This window comes from Protopterus annectens, chromosome 1.part1 (genome assembly GCF_019279795.1).
Source record: "Protopterus annectens isolate FY-2018-M chromosome 1.part1, PAN1.0, whole genome shotgun sequence".
In the NCBI taxonomy this organism is placed as follows: Eukaryota; Metazoa; Chordata; order Ceratodontiformes; family Protopteridae; genus Protopterus; species Protopterus annectens.
Window position 1 is genome coordinate 1,475,826,917 of NC_056726.1, and position 18,187 is coordinate 1,475,845,103.

The 18,187-nt window shown below is 42.4% G+C and overlaps 1 protein-coding gene across 2 annotated transcripts in view; it reads right to left on the bottom strand.

Annotated features, from left to right (window-relative positions):
- The window catches only part of DCDC2B (doublecortin domain containing 2B), a 722,606-nt gene that overhangs the window by 104,224 nt on the left and 600,195 nt on the right, over nucleotides 1-18,187 (bottom strand). For both annotated transcript variants that reach the window (XM_044082560.1, XM_044082551.1), the window contains one exon: nucleotides 10,249-10,349. In XM_044082560.1, the coding sequence (XP_043938495.1) occupies nucleotides 10,249-10,349 (101 nt within the window). The remainder of the gene's footprint in view (nucleotides 1-10,248; nucleotides 10,350-18,187) is intronic.

Sequence of the window (18,187 nt, forward strand, 5' to 3'; positions counted from 1 at the left end):
AGTCCTCGTTTAGACTAACAACCTTCTGACCTTCCTCTGCTGTTGTGTTTTGGGTTCTTCTTGGCTGTCATTTTCTTAGGCCTTGCTTTCTGCTTGAGCCCATTTAACTTAGAGGGTTCGTTTCTTCTTTCCTCACTATCTGTTGGAGTAGCCGTTTAAGTTAGAGGCTCTCCTATTGGGGGAGTTACCATTTTACTTAGAGGCTCTCCCCCTTCTTCTTCTCTTTCCTAAAAAAAAAAAAATAAAAATAAATTATCCTTGCTTGTTGGTAGTGTTTGTATTTGTGTATTGCTAGCCATTACAGCCTTATTTTTGCTGTTTGTCTCTTCCTAATTTATCCAGCATGTCCAAAGAGTCAAAACCCTCTGGCTTTAAGAAGTACGACTCGTGCTGCCAAAAAATGTCCCTTACGGATGGGCATACGAGCTGTGTATACTGTTTAGGGGCTGTTCACCTGCAGGACTCATGCTTTATCTGTCATGCTTTCAGTTCTAGAGTCCTGCAGGAGAGAAAAAATAAACTAATTCTGCACGGCCTTTTGAAGAACCCTCAGGATCCTCTATTTCTGGTTCCTCAGCCAGAAAAATAGTCTGACAAATCTCCCAAACCATCCTCAATGGTTCTGATTTCAGAGCAACCCAAATCTGCTGTCAAATCTTCAGCTCTGTCGGTTTCCAGTGTCAGCTCCAACAAAGCTATGTCTCCGGTGGCTCCATCAGTGACTTCGGAGCCAGTCCGGGCCCATAAAAGAACCAGGTCTCCTTCTTTGGAGCCGGTGCACTTTGCTCCACAGTCTCCTTTGTTACAATCTGTGGCAGGCAGTCACCAGTCCTCCTCTCACTCCTCTCGGTACTCCAGGCTTTTGGACCATGATGTGGTTAATAGACTCCTCAAGTCACAGGCACTTGCCAAATTGCTATCGAGCCCAGCCCATGAGGAATTGGCTCCTTCAGCCCATCCAGCTTCTGTATTGGTTCCTCATCCGACTCTCTTGAGCTTGGAGCCATGGACGTCATGGTGGTGGAACAATCCACTCTGGTTACTTCTCCTTTATCGGTTCCGACTCCCACTCCGATCTCCTTGATGTCTCAGTCCATCGAGGGATCTGGGTGCCAAAGCTCTCTCATCGGCTCCAAGGGGGGAAGTGGCATCAGACCCTTGTCTGGCCCTGCTCTCCCTCTCAGAGCTTTGGCACAGGTGAGCTTGGCTCCCACATCAGCCTCAGAGCCATCACTCTCAGTTCGCAGGAGATTTCTGGGCTCTTCAGAGCCAGAGGCTCCTTCTGCTTGGGACAGTGGCACCTTCAAGGTGATGAGAAGCATGCTGTCCCCTGAGACTGCTCCACCCTCAGCTCCATCGGCTCCTTCTCCCTCGGTGCCTGTACCTGCCTTTGACCCTCCTCCTCCCTCCAAGCATAGGAAACCTATGCCCCAGGATGCCCCATTGGGTGACCCCACCTCTTCCGAAACCTCCCCCGAACATTCGAAGGAGGTCCCTCAGAAGAAAAAATGTGAGAGGAAGCATCTGGACTTCCCTGAGTCCATCCTTTCAGACACAGACTTGGATGAATCAGAAGGGTCCCCAAAGTCCCCCTCTGAGGATGTCTCCTTTTCGGACATCTTGGAAATCCTTAGACAGAGGGGTGGCTGGAAGTCCCTAGCCCCTTCTGAGGATGAGTCGGTTTACCTGGACGCATTTGGTTCCCGACCCTCCACCTCTTGGGTGTCTCTGCCTTTTGACCCACTTTTGTCTGTAGTGAGTCAGAAGGCGTGGAGCGCTCCAGAGACCATGGAACTGGTTCCGCGGAGACCAAATAAATTTATAACTGCCCCCAAAGACAAGTCCTTTCTTTCCAAAGGGGTACCTGTTGATGCTATGATGGTGGCAGCAGCCACTAAGAAGGAACTTGTGGAAACTTCGTCATCTGTCCATCCGCTGAACAAGGAGTACCATATGATGGACAGGTATGGGAAGCATATGTTCTCTTCAGCGACCTTTACACTCAGGTCACTGAATTGTTTGTCACACTTCACGCGACTTCAGACGGATCTCCTAAAAGAGTTGGGAGATACCCTGCCGGATCCTACAGCTGAGGGAGTTGCAGACAGGGCAGCTTCCCAGCTTGTGACCGTGACTTCAGTGGTTAACTCCTCCATGAGGCTCATTTCTTATGCGGCAGATGGAGTGAGTAGGGCAGCAGGTACTGGAGTTGCTTTGCAGAGACACTCCTGGATGTGCCTTTGTTAATTTGCGGAACCCTTCAAGTCCTCCTTTACCGATACCCCTTTTGATGGCTCATCCTTATTTGGGCCTCAGGTAAAAGAGACTCTCACCAGGTATGAAAAGGATGGCAAGACTCTCTCTGCTGTGGGAGTCCATTTTTACACTAAATCTAGACCCTACCCTAAAGGTCAGAAGAGTGGGAAAATGTGGTTTTGAAAATCCCAGGGAGTTTTACCTGACACACGTGGAGAATTTTCCCCCAGGGGCAGAGGGGGAAACAATAATGTAAGATGCTGGCCTCGCAGCAGGGGGGGTCCACAACAGCAGGGCAACAGAGATACATTCTCTGCTAGGCCCTTCCACAACTCCTGAAGGGAGTCCCGACTATCCACCTCTGGAGGCAGTCCCGGGCAGAGTATCATTGTACACAACAGCCTGGCAAACTATTACAAAAGATGCATGGGTGCTGTCTATAATATCCAAGGATTACAAAATTTCCTTTTCCCAGTTATCCTCCTCAAGAACAAAATGGTCAATCCCAGTCATTTCACCCAGTCTTTGGGATCAAGCAAACCTAGAAGTACAAAGGTTTCTAGAAAAAAAGAGCCATCCAAGAAGTCCCCACAGACCAAATCAAATCCGGAACTTACTCAAGGTTCTTTTTAGTTCCAAAAAAGACAGGCAACTAGAAACCCATCTTGAATCTCAGCAAGCTAAACAAATCAGTAAAAAAAGTGAAGTTCCGGATGGTAACACTGCAGTCCATTCTACCCTTTTTGGGTCAGGACAATTGGATGTACTCCATCGATCTCCAGGATATGTACTACCACATACAAATGGACAGGCGATCCAGGTGATTCCTACCCTTCTGGCTGGGATCCAGTCATTATCAATTCAGAGCTCTACCCTTTGGTCTCACCACAGCTCCAAGGGTGTTCACCAAGTGTATGGCAGTGGTCACGGCTCACCTGAGATGTCTAGCATTCCAGGTGTTTCCATATCTAGACGACTGGCTCCTCACTACTACCACCTAACATCAACTGATCAAAGCACGGGACTACACAATTCAAACTTGTTCCCAGCTAGGCATCACCATAAACTATGAAAAGTCTGCATTGTTGCCTTGTCAGTGTATTACTTTCATAGGGGCAGACTTAGATACAACAGCCATGATAGCAAAGCTGCCTCAAGACAGGGTGTCAACCATTCATCAGCAAGTTTCATTCCTCATGAAAAAGAAGAAAGTTCAGGCAAGAGAGGTATTGAAAGCCCTGGGCTCAATGGCTGCAGCAATTACTCTAATCCCTATGGCTTGCTTCCACATGAGAATTCTGCAGTGGCTTCTTTTCACTCAATGGTCGTTCCAGGATTTACCAATGTCACATATGATCTCAATCACAGAATCCTGCAAAAAGGGCTTAGTATGGTAGCTTGTCTCCCCCCAGGTGACTCTGGGCAGACCCTTTCTAGACCCCTATCCAGTAGCCACAGTGACAATGGATGCCTCCCAGATAGGATGGGGGGGGGGGCATTATCTGGGACAGACTGTCCAAGGAATGTGGCAGCCACACGAGTACCACTTGCACATCAATGTTCTAGAGATGAGAGCGGTGCTTCTGGCGTTGCAAGCACTTCAAGACTCTCTACCTACCAGAACTATTGCAATTCAGACATACAACATGTCAGTGGTATGGTACAGCAACAAACAAGGTGGGACCAGATATTACCCTTTGTGTCAGAAGACCCTCCGAGTATGGCAATGGGTGATGTCTTCCCAACATTTTCTGATTGTGATGCACATTCCCTAGAAATCCAGCATGGTAGCGGACAGGCTCAGCAGGGCTATCCTCATGCCTCATGAGTGGTCCCTGAAGCAAGAAGTTGTGGACTTGATTTTTTGCAAATGGAGCCAGCCATACTGCAATCTTTTTGCCACTCCCCTTAACAAGAACTGCAGCAGTTATTTCACCTTAGTCCCCCCACCAGGGCAGTTACCCAGGGATGCACTTGTTCATGATTGGCCTCCAGGGCTACTTTATGCCTTTCCACCTTTTCCTCTGATCCCCAAAGTACTTCAGAAAGCAAAGTCACTGGGTTGCAAGCTTATTCTCATTGCTCCTTACTGGCCTCATCAGATATGGTTCCCGTTTCTCTTCCATCATCTACAAGTGGAGCCTTGGATCCTGGACCCAGTTCCAGACCTCCTGATGCATCAGTCGGGCATGCTCCACCCCTCCCTCCAAACTCTCAAGCTGACAGCTTGGTTTCTCCACTTCCAGTCTTAGCCAGGCTCCCCAACATTTCCCCGGCAGTGCAACACATCCTGGTGTCTTCTCACAAGCCCACTACCAGAAAGATTTATGCTAGCAAATGGAAGAGGTTCTCTTATTGGGCAAAGAAAAATGATATTGATCCCTTCACTGCTCCTGTTACCAAGATTCTTGATTTCCTGGCCAAAATGTTCGAATGAGGGGCAGCTGCAGCTACCATTAGGGTCCAACTGGCTGCCATCTCCAATTTTCATGTGGGAGAGTTGGGCTCTAATATCATGTCCCATAAGCTGTGCAAAGCATTCTTACGTGGTACAACCTTTTTACGGCCCCCGGTAAGAGAAGCTCCCCTGCCCCGGGACCTAAACTTTGTTTTAGCCTCTCTGGTTCTTCCACTCTTTGAACCAGCATCATCTTGTCCCCTGAAATTTCTGTCTTGGAAAACCCTCTTCTTGATTGCCATCACCTCAGCTAGATGGGTTTCTGAATTACACACTTTATCTATTCGCCCACCGTATCTCATATTCCACAAAGATAGAGTTTCTGTCAGAACCAGTCCCTCCTTCTTGCCAAAGCAGTGTTCAGAGTATAATTTAAATCAGTCCAACGAGCTTCCTGTATTCTTTCCCAATTATGGCAACAAGGCAGAGTATAGACTCCACCAATTGGATGTTCATAGGCAATTACACTTTTATTTACACAGGACCAAGGACTTTAGAAAATCAGATCAATTGTTTGTATCCTTTGCTGACAATAAACAAGGTTCTCCAGTTTCAAAAGTGACCTTATCAAAGTGGCTGTTAGATACAATCATCTATACTTATGATTTGTGTAACAAGAAGCTTCCAAAGAAAGCCAGAAGACACTCACCTAGGGCTTTGGCTACCTCTGTTGCCTTCCAAACCAAATTGTCTTTAGATTCAATCTGTGCAGCAGCAACATGGACAAATCCTCATACCTTTTTCACTCATTACAAAGTGGATGTGGTCTCCCAGAACAGGGCATCCTTTAGTTCCATGGTCCTGAAGAGTTTGTTCCAGTGAGCCACCCAAGAACTTAGTGCTGGGGATGTGGTCCCAACCAGCAAGAATGAAGGTGAGATGGGGACAACATAACATAAAGAAGTTATGTACCTACCATAACTTCCCATGTTTGTTGTCCTTCATCTCGCCTTCCTTCTTGCGTCGTCCCCCCCTGCTTCCCCCTTCCTGGAGGATTGAGAGGAATTCCTTCATTGGTTACACTGGCTGAGTTTCCCGTTGACATACCAGGTTAGTTGACCATGCCTTGTTTTTCCTTTTCCTTCCTAACCTTTGAATGTGGATTGTTCCTTTATACACAAGGTTTCCTTATGTGTAAAAGCTTAGTAAAATTTGCATTTTACTATTATTGCCTATTGTGAGCTATCACAAATTAGATCTGGGTAGCTACCGCTAGGCATGTTGGGATAGGGGTTAGCCTCGAGCCAGTATAAGCTCTCGAGCTATAGTAAACAGCTGAGTCGGAGCCAAAGATCGGCTATGAACCCAACCAGCAAGAAGGAAGGCGAGATGAAGGACAACAAACATGGAATGTTATGGTAGGTACATAACTTCTTTTTCACTAATATCAGTATAATTACCAAAAGTGGATTCATTGTATAATAATAATAAAAACAAGCTTCTTTTTATAACATTTCCCAACAAGTGATATTAAACTAATAATACATTAATTGTGTACCAAGCTGCAACTTCCTCATTTGTGATTTGATAGTATGCTGACCAGTCTGCAAGACTCAGGAAGAATTTCATAAAAGAAGTATTGTATTACATAATAATCTAAATAGAGTAATCAGAAAATCAGATAAAATAAATATGCATTTTCCAATCTTATTCCATACAATTACAAGTCTTTATTTTCCTCAAAGATACTGCAACCATATTATTAGTAATGTAAGGCAAAAATACAGTTCCTTTACCAGGTATTACATATCTCTTATAAGAAATACATATGATACAAATCCAAAGAAATATATACTTAACACATTGGCCAAGTTTACTTACAATCTGACCTTGACTCAGCAATGGTCCTATATAAGCACACTCACCATTTGGATTAGTCATATAAATATAAAACAATTTATTAGGACTTACATTTGACACTTTTCTAAAACTGCTTCAATAACTTCTGTGACCTGTTTTATAAATAATTTTGTAGCTGAGAAGGAACCTGCCCTTGCCAAAAAGATCTTCTTGTATTTTAAATTTGCCCCAACATGATAATATTTGCAGATTTTAACTAGAAAAGAGACAAAGAAGCAAGTATGAAAAAAGTTGTCTTTGAATACTGCTAGTTACTTAGGCATGGTGATAGTACAATTTCACTGAGGCATATTGTGACATCATTCTGAGCACACAGGAGTTGTTTGTTCTTTTATTTTATGCTGCACACAGGAGTTGTTGCCCAGTGCTGCATCTGGAAGGGAGTATGTGTGTCTGCATCTGCCAGTGAGTGTGTGTGTCTGCATCTGCCAGTGAGTGTGTGTATCTGCATCTGCTAGTGAATGTGTGTGTCTGCATCTGCCAGTGAGTGTGTGTAGGTGTCTGCATCTGCCAGTTAGTGTGTGTAGGTGTCTGCATTTGCCAGTGAGTGTCTGCCTCTGCCAGTGAGTGTGTGTATCTGCCAGTGAGTGCGTCTGCATCTGCTAGTGAGTGTGTGTATCTGCATCTGCCAGTGAGTGTGTGTGTCTGCATCTGCCAGTGAGTGTGTGTAGGTGTCTGCATCTGCCAGTGAGTGTGTGTGTCTGCATCTGCCAGTGAGTGTGTGTCTCTGCATCTGCCAGTGAGTGTGTGTGTCTGCATCTGCCAGTGAGTGTGTGTAGGTGTCTGCATCTGCCACTGTGTGTGTGTGTGTGTGTGTGTGTGTGTGTGTGTGTGTGTGTGTGTGTGTGTGTGTGTGTGTGAAAATGCCCCAGTTAGGTATACCTGGTGGTTACTGTCACTCAGGCTCAAACCTTAGGTACAAAACAAGAGCTTGAATTCTCTACACATACCACCACCTGTGATTCAGGGAGGTGAGTCCATAGCTTTCAACTGTCCTGATTTTCACAGAATATTTGGCTCATACTTTTGGGCTGTTCCTCTTAAAATTTGTGTTTTTCTGGCAAATCAGTGAGAACTGAATTCACTAAATAATGATAGCCCTTTAAGTTTCAGTTTTCCTATCTTTCAGGAAACACATGGTAACACAAAACACTTTATTTTAGCAATTTTCTGAGATTATACAAGCAATATTTAAAATTCGTCCCTGGTTTTGTGCCTTTGCTCCCCAAATAAATTTTGGCTTTTTCCAGATTTCTTGTGCTGTAAAACTGAAAGATTTTGTTGAGTGTCAAGTGGATTTTACATGGAGCTGACAGTTTCAGGGAAGAGAAGTTTAGTGCTGCTTATGCTAAGTTGCTTGTATTGTTAGTAGCACAACATGTAGTATATAGGATACTTGCTTTTGATGTAGAAGGTTGTGGGTTCTACTCCCACAGTATGCAGATGATTTGCTGATACTGTACTGTGTTGTACTTTAAATGGAGTGAATGCCGCAGTTCTATGAATGTTCTCCTTTGGAAGAGTTACTTAGTAACTATCAGTTTGCCATCTATTCCCCATTGCAAAATTACTAGCTTATCTTTTTTTAATGTAACATGGGGCAATTTATTCTTCAATGGCAACAGACACTTTATTTGTAGATGAAACAATGAAATATAAAGTTGTTTCCTAGCAGCAACCTCTTCATTAGTTGAAAATCCCTTTAATGTGGAATTATTTAGATGACTTACTTCTGCAGAGATTTGCATATTTACTGATACTAGTGGATGGTAATGACAGAAGTTTGAGTGACCTTTTATGGTTGAAATTTTCTGAAATGGGTGGTTTTGTCATTATTGGTGCATACATTTTGTTTCATTGCTTACTAGAAAACTGTTCAAAACTACAAATTTAAAACACATTCTAACAAGCGGTGCTATATTATACAAGGAATATAATTTAATACAATTGGGTTAATAAAATCAGGAAGGTGAATCAAAGAATGCATACATGTATGCATGGTCCTAAAAATGTGTAAGAAGCCTATGGTTTGAAAACAGCCCAGAGGTAAGCTTAGTCCTCCCCTGGCCAGATGCAAAATGAATGTGGGTTTTCATGCCATTTCAATGAATGTGAGTTTTAAGGGCAGAAAAGTTTACTGCTCATGCTGAGTCTGTTTTCATTGCGAGCCAGTATTGTTTGTTTAGCAAATGGCTCAGTGTTTGTCTGAAACTCAAGTGTCTGTCATTATTTAAGTTTTATAGTCCTCATAAATAAAATTGCACATATGAGGAACAGACCAAAATAAGACACAATCAGGGACAGTCAAACATATGCTCTGATCTCTTAACCTCTTAGGGAAAGAATCTGGCGAAAATGTGAAAGACTCAAAATCATGGGCAAATTTTAAACTTTACTCTTGTCACCAAAGCAATGGATGAAGGTAAAAAAAAAGTAAAAGGAAATACCAAAAGGCTTTGGCCGACTAAGTTTGAGATGACTGCAAGCTAGGAGCAGTTATTGAATCTCCAAATGACTTAACCATCATGCAGGAATGTTTGTCCCAAACAATAACTGGTGCCAGAATCATGAATTGAAACTAAATTCCAAAAAATACATTACTGTATCCTTTGGGAAGTCATCTACTCCAGGGAACTGCGAAATTGACAATGCCCCCTGAGAACTGACCCAGTTGTTTGGCATTTGGGAACTTGTGTGCACAGTGACCTAAATAGCATGTGCCCAGAGTCATAAGAAAGTCTTCCTGTATTGCACAGCTTATAAACAAATTGATTGTGACTAGATCTAGAGATGTTACTGTCCCCCTTTACAAAGCCCTCATTAGGTCAATCATTTTGTATAATGCCCACTTTGGCACATATCTGTCCAGAGCCATGCAACGATTGGAATGCCCAATGAGATACCTTACTAAAAGGATACAAGTCCTAAACCATAGGTCTTGCATGGATCACCTCAAATATTTATCACTATGCTCAATATCCTACAGAATGCTTAGAGGTGATGTGTCTGGCATACAAGGCATCCTCCAACTAAATACAGATGGACCTACTGAACATCAGCAAGTCAAATGGCATTAGAAATACGCTGTCCAGGTATCTAAACTGAATGTTGTGGAGAGATGGATATATATCACAGAAGCTACCACTGTTCCAGAACAGAGTATCTACTCAAGTAAAACAAAGCTCATCCCTGTCCATATTCAAATGCAACTTGGATCTAAGGATGGATAACAGAAAATGTACTCCAGGATTGTACCTCGTGCCACTAATGGATAGAGGCAGTTCCTAAATGCTGCATCCCTTATATGGGTCTTCTCAAATTATCTATGGTATGATCACAGTTATTCTCACTAGGGCTAATATACAATTGTCAGCCATGGGATAGGTAAGACCAATCAGGAAATGGTAATTCAAGCACCAAAAGGGGACTGACTAAGTTTAAATGTCCTCCAAGTGAACCTATGTTCTGGTAGTAAATAGTTTTAAAAAACTGTCCTTTTTAGATCAGTAAATGCCCCTCTCACCCTCTGCCCGCCTATGACAGCACCACACTGGGGCCCAGAAACAAAGTTAAAAGAAAGTTTTGCTACTGACAATGATCAGCAGTGCAAAATAAATCACACATACCAATCAATGTGAACAAAACGTGTACTATATTTTATAAATAAAATATACCTGATCAATAGGCACTTCAGTTCTTGTATTTCCATCCTCTTTGACCTCTTGCGCACCACGTATTTCACTTCTACTTCCTTTCATTCTGAAAACACCATCCTCTAAAAAAAAAGAAGAATTTGTATATAGTTTGCAGAGCATGAAACTAATGCTTATTCGCATGCATGAATATTGCAAATAGAAACAGTGCACCAATTTTGTGTTCTTTTCCAGGTGCAGTATAAAACAGGCAGGGTGCTAGCTAACACATTTTTTTATTGTACCAGTTCTAAAGCTTGACTGCTATATTTAGAATAAAATGCAGTATGCAGATGTTTATTGTACCGTAGAATGTATGTATATATGATACCAGAACCCATTCTCAGCAAAGGCCTGAGAAAAATTCTATTAAATATATCCATTTCCAGTATTTATTTTATTTATTTATTTATTTGATTTTGTTTACCAGGAAAGTCCGACTGGGAGAAAACCCTTTTTCAACTGAATATGCAGTACAAGTCACAATTAAAATTTGCATATCAGAACATATGATGCTAGGGGGTAGGATCAACATCAATACTTACAATTTCATCGACATTTCCTACCCTAGGGTCCCTGTTATGTTCGGGATCCCTAAGATGCATAAGAGCATCACTGATCCACCTATGCATGCCTTGATAGATGGTAGATGTTCGATTACCCACCCTTGTGCCCGTTTCATTGACAGTATCATTAGCAAATACTTGAAAACCATCCCTCAAATTTGCAAGGACTCTTGGTCGTTCCTGTCTTTGATTAACAATGTCCAATTCGACAAAGACCTCAATTTCTTGACCATTGATGTGGTCGATTTATATACATCAATTCCACATGAGGAGGCTGTCGAATGGACTGAACTCATGCTAAAGGAATGTGGGGCCTCGAACAATGACATCTATTTGGTCACATTCCTACTTGACATCATCCTTTCTTCTAACTTCTTTCTCTTTGAGGGAGGGTACTACCTCCAAAAGAAGGGCATTGCAATGGGCTCGCCCTGTGGTGGCAGTGTTGCCAACCTGTTTGTTGCCTACTGGGAGAAGAAGCACCTCTTCAACCACCCTCTTTTTATGGAGGGTTCAAGAATATATACCCGGTTCCTTGACGATATTTTTATATTGTTTAAAGGAAATGAGGATTCCGCATCAAAACTTATTGACCATATGAACGCTTCTACGGAATTTTAAAAATTCACGTACCACTTCTCGAGGTCCGAGATTGATTACTTAGATGTGCAATTAACTAAGGACCTAGATAACAACAAATTCTGTTCTACCATCTTCAGGAAGACAACATATTGCAATTCATTTTTGCACTTTTCAAGTTGTCACCCCTGGAAGCAAAAGCGTTCCATTGTCAAGGGACAACTGGTCAGGGCAGCACGTATGTGCAGCACTGACGTTGCCTTTGAAAAAGAGTGTCTCTTTTTGGTCGATATGTTTTTGAATCGAGGTTATCCCACTAGCCTTCTCATTGATCTTAAAGATGAAGTATCCTTTAAACAGTTGAATGGGTTTTATTTACCATTATTACTATCTAATGAGCAAGATAAGGTATCTGACCCCTTAGATTTTATCCCTGACTCCACTGGGAATGGCATATTGGAGACTAGTATTAACAATGAGCCTATCCATCATAACACTAGCCCCAATTTCTCTACTGCCTTTATTTCCCCATTTAACTTAAATTCTGGGCATTTGTGCTCTATTATACGTAAAAATTGGTCCTTCATCTCCCACTCTGGTCTACATCACAGATTGGGCTTTACCCCTTTGTTTATTTATAAAAGGGGTAACAATCTCAAGGAATTATTGCAAAGAAATAAAGGGTTTGACCCCATGGTGAAGCACAAAGGCACATTCACTTGCGGTTGTTGCAAGTGGTGCAGATACCTTAGGGTAGGTAATTCGTTTTCTATTGGTAAGAGAAAATTCTCTGTCAATCATAAGATCAACTGCACCACTAGATCTGTCGTGTACATCGCCTTTTGTGAATGTTGCCCTGCCTTCTACGTGGGAAAAACGGACAGGCGCTTTTGTGACCGTATCTATCAGCACCTGTACGCCATTAAAAATAAGAGAAGCGACAATGCCCTCTCCAAGCACATTCTAAGTAATGAGGGGCACAGCTTCCTTTTTATGGGAGTTGATAATATCAAGCCAACTATTAGAGGTGGCCCCCAATCCCTAATCTTAGAAAACTGTGAGTTAGAGTGGCAATTACAACTGGACGCTTTCTCTTATCCTGGATTGAATGATAATTGTAATATATCGTCAATTTTAAAATATAAAAGCTATTTGAGGTGAAGTGGCCTTGGGTTTACATCTTTGATTGGTTGGATTGGTCAGGTAGCCACTTACACAGCCCAATGTATTTGACAACATCACACCAAATACAGGGCTCCCTTTTATTTTAGTGTATTGTTGGACTTAGGTACATTCCACCTTGAATACTTGTCCCAAGCACTTAAAAGTATAGGAGCATGTAGGTCTACTAGCATGCAGTATCTTGTCCTATTAGGGACTAAGTTGTTAATTTACTCCTTTTAAGTTTTTATTAAATTCGTTAGGTCCTTGGTGGCTTATTTAGATATACCTATACATACTTACACATATATATTTTTAATATATACCTTATATATTTTATATTTTATATTTGCACATTCATATTTTATATTTCATTATAATTCATTATAATTTATTCTTTTTACACTAGGTGAAGATTGGTAAACATGATTTTAGACATGGTTTGATTCGCCTTGTGTTTTGGTACTTTGTATACATTTTACAGCCTGAACACTTGTTTAGTAATATATACCTTTAAATGCCTCTAATGTGCCATGAGGAGGATGTGACATCATTAACCTTGTTACTAATGCTTTTTTAAAAATGTGTGAACTCTTTGAGTTGAATGCTGATGAAGCTCCTGTTTTTGCAGGGGCGAAAAACACTGTTCGTTTGTACTGAATAAAGTGCGTTTTCTACTTTCTGGAACCTTGGCTTTGCGTGACACCGTTTTGTTCTTTACTAGTTTTTGTCTTTGTTTTAACAGAACATATGATGCAGTTAATATTAAAATGTAATATAACTAATAGAGAAAGTCCACTGAAAGCTTTTAATTTTTAAAGTGGAGGCAAGATTAATATGGGTTGGGAGGGTGGCCTAACGGTTAAGGTGTTTGCCTTACAAGCACAAGGTGCAAGGTTTGAGTCTCACAAGGGATAAATGGCTAGGCTTACAATGGCTCGCAAGGGCAGTTAGCTTAGTACTAACCTTTGATAACCTATGATTCCTATGAAAGATGAGTACAATTTACATAAATATAGAAATAAGCAATGTTGGGAACAGTATAAGAATGAATTCCACAGATTAACAATACGTTAATGGGCAATTCGCAACACTGCCATAGCACTGACCCTGTTATTGAGTCATTAAGTATATACATACTGTTCCAGAAGTTTAATAGTTTGTACAAAGTCCACAATTCCTAGAGGAATGCAGAGGGAGCCAAAACATTAAGAGGAGCACAGGCAGCTGAACGTAACGAGGCTTAAACTACTTATCGTCTCCCCACAGTTCGTTATGGTGCTCCCATCCTTACTAACCTTCAGGCATCACAAAAATCAAAAAGAACAATGCTGTAACAAAGCTGCCAAATTTGCAGCAAATATCCCTTTCAGAACCCACCACTGTATAGCACTAAAAGCCTAAATTCCTTAGAACTACCCCACCAACTAACATATGCACAGCTTCTTAACCAAAATATGACACAATTTAGGGTCCATGCAAATAGCACCTGTACTCCCCTGCAGTAGTACTGAACAAAGTGAACTAACTCACTATCCAGATAAAAATCTTTAATAGTCACATAGATTAAGCGCTTTCATCTACAAACCGCAGACTTCATCAGAATCCGTTAAAAATGTCATCAAGTGTGCTTATATAGTTACTTACAACCAATAAAATCACTCTAACAATTATATTTTAGATTTTAAATAATCTGTCATTTAAAGAAACAGGAATAAAACTCATTATAATATATTTCACTACATGGAACTCACAATGACCTTACTAAAATGTATTAAAAAAATTTAGGCCTATGTGAAGATTGGGTGAAGATAGATGAAGGCTGCCACCCTAGCCAGATAAAATTTCGGTGATAATTCTGTCATCTGTAAATATTAATGTACACCGGCTTGTTGTCTTAAATGGTAAACATAGTGTTACGTGTGGAACTGGAAATAATGTAACAACAGTGCACTTTACACTGGCCAAGTAAAGCATGTTGTGACCCTTTGATGTAAATACGGCTCTGGCCAGTCTAGATGAAGAAATTCTTGCTATTGTTGTAAGGCCAGAGTTAATGGCCAGAATTTGCATGCATAAATGTCCTTTATTGCTCTGGTTTCTGCCCAGAGGTGAAGAATGTAAATGTAGTTTCTGTTAGCCTGGGAACCCAGGGAAGTGTGAAGAATGATGTAATGTGAATCAAGAATGTGATTTTAAAAACAGAGGAAATCAGAGAGCATTAAGCATTTTTGTCTTGACCATACAACTCAGCACTGCCTTTGCTCTATATGTAAGTTTATCTTAGACTTGTGTTTTCTCTTAGAAATAGAAAGAAACTAGAAAGATTAGACTATGTGTTTTTCTGTGATGTCAGAACTGTACTATTGAATTATTTTTAGTATTTCTCTGTGATCTCTGAACTTTTGGCTAGCACTGTGTAGTAAAAAGTATTGTCTTGTGTTTTCATTATTTATTATTAAATATTTTTAAACCCTTTCAAATGTGGCTGTTTTTGTAGAGATAATTTAAGCTCTTAAGAGTACTTGCATGCCTTTGGCAAAATTGTACAAAGCCACTCTAATAGCTTTAGCCCTGGGCTATACTACCAATTGGATAATATTGCACAGTAATAATTGTACACCCTTTGAAGGGCCTTTGAGTAGCTGATAAATATTAGTGGGTGGTGGCAGCTGACACTACCATATAGTCTGGGAAAAAGGAGCACAGCTGGAGAACCTGTGCCAGCCTTTCCCAGGAGTGTCTGTGTGGTTGTATAAACTCTTCTCAAAGTGTGTGTGTGTGTGTGTGTGTGTGTGTGTGTGTGTGTGTGTGTGTGTGTGTGTGTGTGTGTGTGTGTGTGTGTGTGAGCTACTTGGGCAGGGACACGAAGCACTGGACAGAGAGGGTGCTGGAGGTTTTAGCTTGCCCACTAGGCTAAGATCTGGACCCTATAACTGTGCCAGTGGGGATTCTTATTGGGGACCTGAAGAAAAAGGGAGTGACTGGCCCCGGACTGACTGTGAACTCTGTGGGCTCTTAAGAGAAATAGCACTTTACTATGTGTATTTGTTATCTTTTCCTCCTATATGAGATGCCCCGCACTGGTGTTAGTGGTGAGGATTGAGGCTCCTTGATTGTTGGGCCAGGGCACAGGTATCACATATTGTTTGGCAGTGGTGGGATATCCACACCACATATTAATTGGTTGGCAAATACTAACTGGGTTGTAGTGGTGTGGGTAGATTGAATTCCTGTAGCTTGTATACAGTGAGCTCTGAGGGTGTTTTGTACTCTAAATCAGCCATGCAGTGAATATTCAGAGTTCAGATTACAATTGTTTTATTTCTTTTATTAACTTAGGGTGAGCAGGCAGCATGTCAGCAGAGGAGTATGGAAAGCTGACAAGGAGCCAGATGGCTGAGATGTGCCAGGCTAGGGGACTGGTGCATGGAAACCTGACTAAGGCAGACCTGACTGCAACCTTGGTTACAGCTGCATCAGAAAACACCAACCAGGAGGACAATCAGACTGGCAGTGGAGATATCATACCTTCGGAGAATGGACAGCTCAACCTTTCTGCAGAGGACTTAAACATCCATCTGGAGCTAAAGAGACTTTTGTTGGAGGCCAGGCATTTGGAGATAAAATCTGAGGAAAAGGAGCGACAGAGGAAGCATGAGAGGGAAATGCTGACTCCGCGCCAGAGTCATGGAGGTAATGGGGAAAGGAGTAACTGGATCCCAGAAGCACAAAAGGGCAGTAAATTTCTTCTGCAGTTTAAAGAGGGGGATAATTTTGATAGTTTCATTCATATGTTTGAGTGGGTATGCAAACAGTATAGTGTTGACCAAAGGCTCTGGATACATTACCTGACCCCCTTACTCCATGGTAAAGCTGTAACTGTTTTGTCAAAAATATCTGACATTGCATGTTTTGATTATACGGCTGTTAAAAATCACTTGTTAGAATTGTTTAAGCTAACACCTGAAGCGTATAGGAAAATGTTTTGTGAGCATAGACGCAAGGTAGATGAAAGTGTGTGTGAATATGTTGCTGAACTGAGCACTTATTTCCATAGGTGGGTGAGTGGATGTCAGGTCACCACTTTTGAAGGGCTGACAGACATTTTGGTGAGGGAACAAGCCCTTAGCACTTTGACTGAGGACATGAGGATCTGGTTAGGTGATAGACAATGTGCTACCTCAGATGAGTTGGGGAAAAAGGGAGACCTATACCTGGCAAGCAGGGCAACCTTGCACAGGAAAGGAACCCCCCCCCCCCATACAGCTCATGGGTCTAAAGGAACCCATGGTGAGCAGCACAAACTGCCCCAACAGAATCTACCAGTAGCAGGGGAAGCCACTAGTCCAGGTACACGTCCAGGAGCTAGGGTTAAATGTTTTGAATGCAACCAATGGGGCCATGTGGTATACAGGTGTCCTCGGAGGCAAGTTGGGGAACAAAGGGTGAGGGAGCCAGCAAGTGGGAAAGACAAAATGCCAATAGTAGGTTGTCTTGAGACAACAGAGGTATTGAACTACCATCCTGCAGATGTCCTGATAGGGAAGGATTTGGATGAGGCAGTACCATGTGCTTATACAGTTACACACAGTCAGGCTAGGAGACAAGCATGTGGGTCTGGTAGCCTGGGGGAGGGAGACCCAGACAGACTGCATACTTGCAGCCAGGACTGGTGAGGTGGTTACTTCAGGGAGGGAGCTACTCTGTAGCAGTGAGACTGAATGTGAGCCACAGCTGCTTGTGGATACTGACGGTCTCTTGGACAGAGTGACTGCAAATGTAGAGGTGAGTAGTAGTACCCAGGTTGACAGTGAGGCACCACTGTCAGAGGATGCCAGACTTCCTGTGGAAGGGGAGCTGGGAAGGGTTACCAGGAGAGAGTTGAGACAGGCTCAGCTCTCAGACCCTACATTGCAAGGCCTGAGGCAGGTTGCTAGGGAGGCACCTGATTCTCAAGGAAAGGGGGAAATCTGTATACTGGGACAAAGGGTTACTATACAGAGAGTGGACCCCTAAGGGAGGGCTAGAACATGAGAGGGTACAGCAGTTGGTAGTGCCTACAGCCTACCATCTGGTGCTTCTAGCCATAGCCCATGATATTTCCTTTGCAGGTCATATGGGCATAAAACGTACAAAGAGGTGTATTATGCAGAACTTCTATTGGCCTGAAATTTCCAGAGATGTAACAGGGTACTGCAGGACATGTGAGCATTGCCAAAAGGTAGGCAAGGCAGGAGACAAGGTGAGAGCTCCTTTGATGGCTTTGCCTGTGATTGAGGAGCCATTTCAGAGGGTAGCAATGGATATTGTGGGTCCTCTGAGTACCCCAAGTTCCACAGGGAAAAAGTATATCCTAGTGGTAGTGTATTATGCTACATGATACCCTGAGGCAGTGGCTTTGTCCTCCACTAAGGCAGAGAAGGCGGCAAATGCGTTCTTAGAGATTTTCAGTAGGGTAGGTTTACCAAAATAAATACTGACTGACAGAGGTGCCAATTTCATGTCAGACCTGTTGGCTTGTCTGTGGAAGTCCTGTGGGGTGAAGCACATGAAGACCACCCTCTACCATCTATGGGCATTTGCAGATCAGTTTAAGAGGGAGTGAGACAAAT